The 9,143-nt window shown below is 57.9% G+C and overlaps 1 protein-coding gene across 9 annotated transcripts; it reads left to right on the top strand.

The window, feature by feature from the left end:
* Positions 1 to 185: 185 nt before the first annotated feature.
* Mbd6 (methyl-CpG binding domain protein 6) lies at positions 186 to 9,029 on the top strand. 9 transcript variants are annotated; one of them, XM_087902057.1, is made up of 13 exons: positions 186 to 255; positions 3,120 to 3,183; positions 3,364 to 3,500; positions 3,801 to 3,903; positions 4,030 to 4,192; positions 4,387 to 5,445; positions 5,593 to 6,251; positions 6,485 to 6,638; positions 6,758 to 6,927; positions 7,029 to 7,445; positions 7,529 to 7,581; positions 7,897 to 7,960; positions 8,076 to 9,029. In XM_087902057.1, exons 3-13 carry the CDS (start codon positions 3,388 to 3,390, stop codon positions 8,148 to 8,150), a joined length of 3,030 nt encoding a protein of 1,009 aa, XP_087758183.1. In that variant the 5' UTR covers positions 186 to 255; positions 3,120 to 3,183; positions 3,364 to 3,387; the 3' UTR covers positions 8,151 to 9,029. The 9 variants fall into 9 exon arrangements, with proteins under 9 accessions (XP_087758183.1, XP_087758188.1, XP_087758190.1 ...); XM_087902062.1 differs by having other exon boundaries at positions 239 to 255; positions 3,310 to 3,500; XM_087902056.1 differs by lacking the exon at positions 186 to 255 and adding an exon at positions 1,792 to 2,103.
* The last annotated feature ends 114 nt before the right edge of the window (positions 9,030 to 9,143 follow it).

The raw sequence follows: 9,143 nt of genomic DNA, 5'->3' as shown, positions 1-9,143 counted from the left end.
TCGACGTGTTAGACTCGAGCTACTGACCTCTGGAGCGCGGAGCGAAGATCTTTTACGCTGACCTTCCCCTCCTCTTAGGGGCCGGGTCCAAGAGTCTACCAATCAGAAAGCGGCACGCTGGCACTGGCTCCGCCTCACCCTCACGTCCGCCACTCAGGAGTCCCACGGCCCCGCCCCCATCGCGCCCTCTGGCTGGAGAATCTACGTTGTCTCGGACCCGGAAGTGGCTTTGGGTCACGAGGCTCCGCGGAGGAGGTGAGTGAGTCATGCGCGCGCGCGGAGGAGAGTGTGGCGAGGGAGGGGATGACGGGGGGCGGGGATGATGCAATGTTTGGCAACCGGTGTCTGCGCGCGCACGCGCAGGGGCCACCGATGGTGGTGGGAGGTGCGGGGGGTGGGGGAGAGAGGAAAGAGGGCGGAGCGCCAGCTCCCCGTAGCCAACGGCCCCAACGGCTGTCCTTCCTGAACTTGTCTGCCCAGGAGCGGCTGGTCTGCCCACCTTCCATCACCTCCAATTTACTCCTCCATAAAGACTCCCATTTCCCCGGCCCCTCCCCGCTAATGGGCACCGAGGCCCTTGAACCTCTTAAAGTTTCCATTAGTCCCACCTGAATTGACCTTTTCTCGAGTCTTTTTAAAAGGGATTTCACCTCTTTTAACCTTCTAACGCTTCCCAAAGCCTGAGGTACTGGCATTTCCCTGGTAGTCTACCGGCTTTTCTCAGAAGAGAACCTTTGACGTTTGTTTCTGATTCGTCCATTGCATGCCAGAATTCAAGTTCTTTGTAGCGTGCACCGATTCCCACCCGCTTCTTACCCCACCCCTGCTCTCTGCGATGCTCTTATTCTTTTCACTAAGACCAATACCCACCCTTTTCCTTCTCCCAGACCGCAAGTCCTGTGACTCCCTGCTGAGCAGCTGGCCTCTAGGAGTCTGAGGTCATGACCTATAGTAGAGACCGGAGACCGGGGTGTGCATGCACTTGAGCACATGACTGCCGTAGACTGGGTTATCAGAGGGAACACAGATTCTACCTTAATTTGCCCATTTGTAAATTAAAGAACAAGAGGTAAAGGTGAAAAGAGCACTGTGGAGGCAACTTGAACAAAACTAAAAACATCTTGCAAAATGTATTTTTGCGCCATGAAAACAGAGGCCATGTGGTGGCCTATTACATGTGTATGACAGACTCAGAGAGGCAAGCCAGAGTTTGTCTAAGTAGAAACTGCACCAAGACCGGTTGCTATTGGCGGGTGCGACAGTGACAGGTCCTTGGCCAGACTGCTCCTTTGCTCCAGACCTTCATTTCCCCTTCTGTTAGTAGAGGTGGGGGTGGGCTGAACCAGATGGTCTGTCCTGGCCTAAAGACAGACCAGGTTGTCAGTGACAGGCAGAGGTCATGTGACTTGACAGGCAGTGGTCGTGTTGTGACATGTTGACCTGGAGAGGCGGGTCAAGTCTCGGCACACAACCCGGGAAGCCTATGGGGCGGGGCAGGGCAAGTCGCGACTTTCATCTTTTAGGGCTGGCCCCTCCCGGACCTGACATTCCTGGCTCCCCCAACAGATTGTGGCTTCGGAAGGGGCCCCTCCCCAGGGAGGACTGGGATTGGCCACCAGTGGCCTGGGAAGAGGCCCAGATCCTTCCGCGGAGGGAGGGGGGGTGGCCGCGTGGGGTGTTTGTTCTCTTGGGGATTAATGGGGGGTTGTGGGGGAGGGGTAGGCGCGCTCCCGCATGCGCACTGCGTCCCCTCCTGTTGGCTCGCTGCTGTCCGCTGGGCGGGGGCCCGGCCCCGCCCCTCTCCCGTCCGGGCAGCGGCGGCGGCGGCGGCGGCTGCGGCGGTGGCGGCGGCAGCGACGGCGGCGGCGGTAGCAGCCTGCGCGGTGCCTTCTGGGAACGGAATCCCCAGGGCTGCCCCTGGCCCCTATGGCGCATGCGCGGGAGGCCGCTCGGTGATCCGCGGCGGCGGCGGCGGCGCTTCCTGCTAAGACCGGCCGGGGCCGTACCGGAGGCTCGGGCTCCACCGACCCACCTCCCACCCCCTCCCACTCACCCTCTGGGCCGCGACTGCGCAGGGCGGGGCCAGCCGAACCATGGGCCGCGGTGAGTGCGGGGCCCGGCCCCCCCGCCCCTCCCCCTCCCCGCTCTCTCCTCCCCTTCTGTCCCTACCCTCTGCCCCCTCCGCGTCCTCTCGGCCCCTTTCCCCGGCCCCATCCACAGTCCCCCACCCTCACCTGCCCCCGCCGTTTCTTCCCCTCGGTGCCTGACTTCTGCCTTCCTGACCTCCCTCCCTTCAGTGCTTCGCCCACCCTCCACCCGCCCTCTCCCCAAGTTCCTTCCTACTTCGTGCGCCTGCCTTCCCCTCCTCCCCAAGCTGAAGGAAGCAGTCTGGGTGACAGGGCGCCTTGTTATGAGAGGGAAAGTTTGGAAGCCGTCAGTGTGCGGTGGGAGCGATGGTGAGGTTGGTGAGGATACTTGCAGGCTTAAGGGTCGTCCCTACATGTCAGAGAATACTTCTTCTTGCTTACTGGAAGCCAGTGGGAGATTATGAATCCCCTTTTCTTCGGCTTGAGAGAGAACCAGGAGCTTCTCATGATCCTGGAGAAAGAGCTATGGTTCCAGCCTCTCTCGAACTGCAAATGAATTAGATCTGAGATTGTCTGATGGAATGGGCTTGGGGGGAGATCTGCTGGTACCACCCTGCCAGGCAGTTGGGCAATTACTTGGTGACCTGTGGGGCAATCTGTACTTTTTATATGATCTTCCTGGGGGAGGGGACAGCAGTGGCCAGACACTGGGAAACTTCCTAGTGGCCTGGCATTATGGGAATTAGCCCACACTCCTTGTTGAAGTCTTCTGTTCCTAGACAAAGGGAACTAGCCCCTCATATGTCGAGAAATTAGGGTATTATTTTGTGGTCCTTGGGAGCTGAGGTGCTGAACTCCTTTGGTCTCAAGGGACTGGGCTTGGAGAGGACAGTTGTGGACATGGCCAGCAGATCCCTAAGGTCTTTAAAGGCATGGTGTCATTCATGGGCCTTTCCGTGCGTGTTCTGGGCTGTGGTGTTTTCTTGAGCTAGGTAGATTCTTGAGAGGTTCTTCTCTTTCCTTGTGTTGCAGGTGTGGGCTAAGCTGGTGGCCCCGGCTTTAGACTGGATCCCACAATGTTTGCAGAGATGTTCAGGTAGCCATGGTGGTGTGGCAGAGGATCCCTCTTCCCCAGCTCTCCGAGGGGCTCCCTTTGCCACTCAGGAAGCCTGAGTTTCCTTGGGTCTCCCACCGCCTTTGCCTCCCTGGAATTCTCCCTCAGGTACCCAGCCCAGTTTAATCGTCCTGGTGCCCACATGGATGTCTGTGTTATCAGGCGCAAGGGAGCTGATTACACACAATGAATGGGGGCAATGAGAGCAGTGGAGCAGACAGAGCTGGGGGCCCTGTGGCCACATCTGTCCCCATCGGTTGGCAGCGCTGTGTGCGAGAAGGTGCCGTGTTCTATATCAGGTATGGTTTTTCAGGGACCTCCCGAGTTGCCTTAGTCTATCCTTTCGTTGCTTGAGTTTTCCTGCCATGACCCCGCCTCTCAAAACTTGAGTTTCTGGGACCCTGTTGCTCTTCCCCAGCTTCCCTCCTTCTGCAGCCTTTTCGCTCTTTATCTCTGGGTCTTTGAATCCATTCACTCTTTGTCTCTTCTCACAGCCTGTACGTCTTGCCCTTCCCGGGAAAGCATTTAACTGTCCTTTAGGAAGTCTCTTCAGATTGGCTGACAGTTAACCCCATACCCATGACCCTGTTCTTTTCCAGCCCAAGTGGCACAGAGCTGTCTTCCTTGGAGCAAACCCGGAGCTACCTCCTCAGCGATGGGACCTGCAAGTGCGGTCTGGAGTGTCCACTCAATGTCCCCAAGGTCAGAGTCCTGGGGATGCCAAAAACTATAGGCATAAGCCGGAAGACTTGATCCAAATTTCTGACCATGGTACCTTATTAAGATTCCACCTCCTCAGTGGCCCTGTCCATGTCTTCTACCTTACAGGTTTTCAACTTTGACCCTTTGGCCCCGGTGACCCCGGGTGGGGCTGGGGTGGGGCCCGCATCAGAGGAGGACATGACCAAGCTGTGCAACCACAGGCGGAAAGCTGTTGCTATGGCAACTCTGTACCGCAGCATGGAGACCACCTGCTCACACTCTTCTCCTGGTGAGTTTTTTTTGCCACTTTGAGGAAGAATGAGGAACCCTGAGGGTCTGGAAGGTGGATGGCTCTGTGAGAGAGCACAAGGGTGGAGCTGGCGGGGACGACTTTGTGAGACAAATAAGCTTGGGAACTTGTGGGAGCTGGGACTGGAGAAGACAGGGATGCACAAACTGACCTTCATTTCTCATTCATTGCAGGAGAGGGAGCAAGCCCCCAAATGTTCCACACTGTGTCCCCAGGGCCCCCCTCTGTCCGCCCTCCTTGTCGAGTTCCTCCTACAACTCCTCTTAATGGGGGTCCTGGCGCCCTTCCCCAAGAACCACCCTCAGTTCCCCAGTCCTTCCCCCCTCTAACAGGCCCTGCAGGGCTCTTCCCACCACCACGGCTTCCTGATCCAGTTCCCTCTGGGGGCAGCAGCAGCCCTTGTTTCCTCCCAAGAGGCAATGCTCCCTCTCCAGCCCCACCTCCTCCACCTGCTATCAGCCTCAATGCTCCCTCCTACAACTGGAGAGCGGCTCTCCGGTCCAACCTGGTGCCCTCTGACCTGGGCTCTCCTCCAGCCCCTCATGCCTCCTCCTCCCCACCTTCAGACTCTCCTCTCTTCCACTGTAGTGATGCCTTAACACCTCCTCCCCTGCCCCCAAGCAATAATCTCCCCGGTCCCCCTGGTCCCCCTGGTCCCCCTGGTCCTGCCACTCAGCCACCAGTGTCTTCAGCCACTATGCACCTGCCCTTGGTTCTGGGATCCTTGGGAGGGGCCCCCACAGTGGAGGGGCCTGGGGCACCCCCATTCCTTGCTAGCAGCCTACTCTCTGCAGCAGCCAAGGCACAGCATCCCCCGCTGCCCCCTCCCAGCACTTTACAGGGCCGAAGGCCCCGTGCCCAGGCACCCTCAGCTGCCCACTCATCACCCCGCCCCTCCCAGCGTCGTCCTCGCCGGCCCCCAACTGTCTTGCGACTGCTTGAAGGGGGAGGCCCTCAAACTCCTAGACGGAGCCGTCCTCGGGCCCCTGCTCCTGTTCCCCAGGCCTTTCCTCTCCCAGAGCCTTCCCAGCCTATTCTCCCTTCTGTGCTGTCTCTGCTGGGACTCCCTGCCCCTGGCCCGTCCCACTCTGATGGAAGCTTTAACCTTTTGGGGTCAGATGCACACCTTCCTCCTCCCCCAACCCTCTCCTCAGGGAGCCCTCCCCAGCCCAGGCACCCCATTCAGCCCTCTCTGCCTGGGACCACCAGTGGCAGCCTCAGCAGTGTGCCAGGTAGGAGTGCTCTTGGGTTTCTGAGCTCAGGTGCAGTCATCCCAGGCATTGTGGGGAGTTTAGAGCGCTCTTGGGAGGTTTGGGGGTGTGTCAGGGAGGTCGGTTCTAGAGAGACTTCCCTGGAGCTGGATTTCTTTTCTTTTACAGGTGCCCCTGCCCCACCAGCTGCCTCCAAAGCCCCTGTAGTCCCCAGTCCTGTGCTTCAAAGCCCATCTGATGGGCTGGGGATGGGGGCAGGCCCAGCCTGCCCTCTGCCTCCCTTGGCTGGTGGGGAGGCTTTCCCTTTCCCCAGCCCTGAGCAGGGCCTGGCACTCAGTGGAGCTGGTTTCCCAGGGATGCTGGGGGCCTTGCCTCTCCCTCTGAGTCTGGGACAGCCTCCACCTTCTCCATTACTTAGCCACAGTTTATTTGGTGTGCTGGCTGGGGGAGGACAGCCTCCCCCTGAGCCCCTGCTACCCCCGCCAGGGGGACCTGGCCCTCCCTTGGCCCCAGGCGAGCCCGAAGGGCCTTCACTTTTGGTGGCTTCTTTGCTTTCACCACCCCCTTCAGACCTCCTCCCCCCTCCTCCTGCACCCCCTAGCAATCTTCTAGCTTCTTTTCTGCCCCTGTTGGCCCTGGGTCCCACAGCTGGGGATGGGGAAGGATCTGCAGAGGGGGCCGGAGGTCCAAGTGGGGAGCCATTTTCAGGTTTGGGAGACCTGCCCCCGCTACTATTCCCCCCACTTTCAGCACCCCCCACCCTCATAGCTTTAAATTCTGCGCTGCTGGCTGCCAGCCTGGATCCCCCCTCGGGGACACCCCCCCAGGTAAGGCCTAGGGTATGTGTTGATGGGGCAGAATGAGAAGTAAATCAGGATGGGAGTTCTTCCTTGGGGCCCTAAGGAAGACATAGTCTTGGCTGGGGGTAGGGAGGGGACAAGGAGGGAGTCTGTATTTAATAAGCAGGCCTCCCCCACCCGAGGCTTCAGTCAGATTGAGTGTGGAGTACTGTAAGTCTGTCCAACACTTTACCACATACTGTAACCCTGCGTCTTCTTAGCCCTGTGTCCTGAGTGCCCCCCAACCTGGACCACCTACCTCCAGTGTCACCACGGCAACTACTGACCCGGGGGCCTCCTCTCTGGGCAAGGCCCCCTCCAACTCAGGGAGACCCCCCCAACTTCTTAGCCCTCTGCTGAGTGCCAGCCTGCTGGGTGAGTGGCATGAAATGAGCAGTCAAAATTGGGAAGAAACTGACCATCGGGTAAAACCCGGAGAGCCTGTAGGTCAGCTGTCTGTCCAGGGAGAGTCCCTAACTCTGGTCTCTCAACAGGTGATCTGTCTTCACTGACCAGCAGCCCTGGAACCCTCCCCAGCCTGCTGCAGCCTCCTGGCCCTCTTCTTTCCAGCCAGTTAGGACTGCAGCTCCTCCCTGGGGGGGGAGCACCCCCCTCCCTGTCAGAGACTTCTAGTCCCCTAGCCTGCCTGCTACAGAGTCTCCAGGTGAGCAAGTGGGTGGGTCTGTCAGGAGGAACATCTTTCTTAAAACGGGGAGGTTTTCTGAGAACAGAGGACTTTGGCTGAAATGGAGATGTTTTTGCCAGCAGATCCCTCCAGAGCAGCCAGATACCCCCTGTCTGGCCCCTGAGAGCCCCGCCTCAGCCCTCGAACCGGAGCCTGCCCGGCCTCCCCTCAGTGCCTTAGCCCCACCCCATGGTTCTCCTGACCCCCCAGTCCCAGAGCTGCTCACTGGGAGGGGGTCAGGGAAACGGGGCCGGAGGGGAGGAGGGGGACTTAGGGGCATTAATGGCGAGACCAGGCCAGGCAGAGGCCGAAAGCCTGGCAGCCGCCGAGAGCCTGGCCGACTGGCCCTCAAGTGGGGGACACGTGGTGGCTTCAATGGACAAATGGAACGGTCCCCAAGAAGGACCCACCACTGGCAGCATAATGGGGAGCTAGCTGAAGGGGGTGCTGAGCCCAAGGATCCACCCCTTCCTGGGCCCCATTCTGAGGACCTTAAGGTAAGTGTGATGATGTAAGGTTCAAGCTCAGGGCTCTAGAACATGGGTCTCACCTCCTATGTACACTGTCCATCTTTCCTCAGGTGCCCCCGGGGACAGTCAGAAAGTCTCGTCGTGGCCGGAGGAGAAAATACAAGTGAGTGTGAGCCCACCCCTATGCCACCTATCTGTCGGGACTATAGAAATGTCCACATAGTGGCTTTGTGTCATTTTATTTTTGTGGTGTTGGGGATCAAACCTAGGGCTCTCTGCATGTTAGGTCAAGTGTTCTACCACTGAGCTATACCCTTTGACCCCAAATAATGGCTTGGTTTTCAAAAATGGCAGATATTTGAATATGAATAAGGATATTATGCCTTTACTGTCCAAATGTAGACAGTTTCTCACCCAGCCTTCTGAAATTCACCTGGTGCTTGGGAGCTGTTCCTGATCATCTGTACCCTTATTGCAGCCCTGCCCGGAACAGCAGCAGTTCCCGCCAGGACGTCCCCTTGGAACCCAGCCCTACAACCCGCGTAAGTGTGGACTTGGGTGGATGTGTGCTTGCTTAGCCAAGAGGAAGACGGGTGTGAGGAAGAAGACTCCTGTTACCTTAGCTAATGGCCACTTCTCTTAACTTCTCTTGTACAGGCGGCTGTCCCTCTGCCTCCCCGGGCCCGCCCTGGACGTCCTGCCAAAAATAAGAGGAGGAAACTGGCCCCATAGCAGCCATACCTGGAGCTGGATCTGACCCTGCCTGGGGAGAGCTGAGTGCTGAGCCTTGGGAGCCCCTGCCAGCCACGTGCACCTGTGGACAGTGGGTGGGGGCACTACTCCCCACTCAGAGCACAAATGCAACCCCTTCCCCTACAAATCCCAGCCTGAGCCATTGCAGGGGGTAGGGAAGCTCACCCCCTCCCCCCCAAAGCCATGTCACTGAAGAGGCCTGGGGGGGGTGGTATATGGCCCTCTCCCCATCAGGCGCTAAGGGGAACACCCCTTCCCCAGGTCTTTTATTTGTTTAAGTTATTTTTGCACAAATGACTCTTTTTATATTTAATTCGACTTCATTGCCTCCCTTCTTGAAGCCAGCAGGCTCAGTTTACAAACCTGTGAGCTACTGTTGGCTGCTGCCCTCCTTCCCAGTGAAAGGTACAAAGCAATAAGCATCATGCACCGCCCCCAGCCCTCTGCCTCTGGCTCAGGTTGCTCAAAGCACAGACCCCTCTTACCCGACCCCAGGACTGAAACACAGAGCCTCATTTTCAAGTGTAGCCAGGTTCCCTCTGCTTTCCTCTGGGATACAGAAAGGGGGTAAGGGGCACAGAGGACCTTTTGGATCTCTCCTCCCAGACACACTACACTGCCCCTTCTCCCCCATCAAAACGCTCAGAGACATGTGATGATGCGACTGAGGATTATGCAACGTGGTCCAGCCGGAGCGGCCAGCATGACCAGCTGTCCAGGGGCTGCCTCCTGCCTTTTTTTGTAAAGACAAGACCCTTGGGAGTTTTAATTCTGTTTTGTACTTGCCCTGTGGGGCCTCCACTGCTTTTCTATGGGAGACACTCTTAATTTAACAGATGAGAATATTTTGAAACTCTGGTTCTGGCTCTGTCCTCATTTTTATTTAGTTCTTTGGTAAGAACAGATGACAACTGAAATAGTCCCATCACAGAGTGGCTTGGACTGCTGTGCTCTGCACGGCTGGCCCAGTGC

Source organism: Myodes glareolus, chromosome 26, assembly GCF_982192425.1.
Source record: "Myodes glareolus chromosome 26, mMyoGla1.1, whole genome shotgun sequence".
Classification (NCBI taxonomy): domain Eukaryota; kingdom Metazoa; phylum Chordata; class Mammalia; order Rodentia; family Cricetidae; genus Myodes; species Myodes glareolus.
This window is presented reverse-complemented; position numbering and strand designations above follow the sequence as displayed.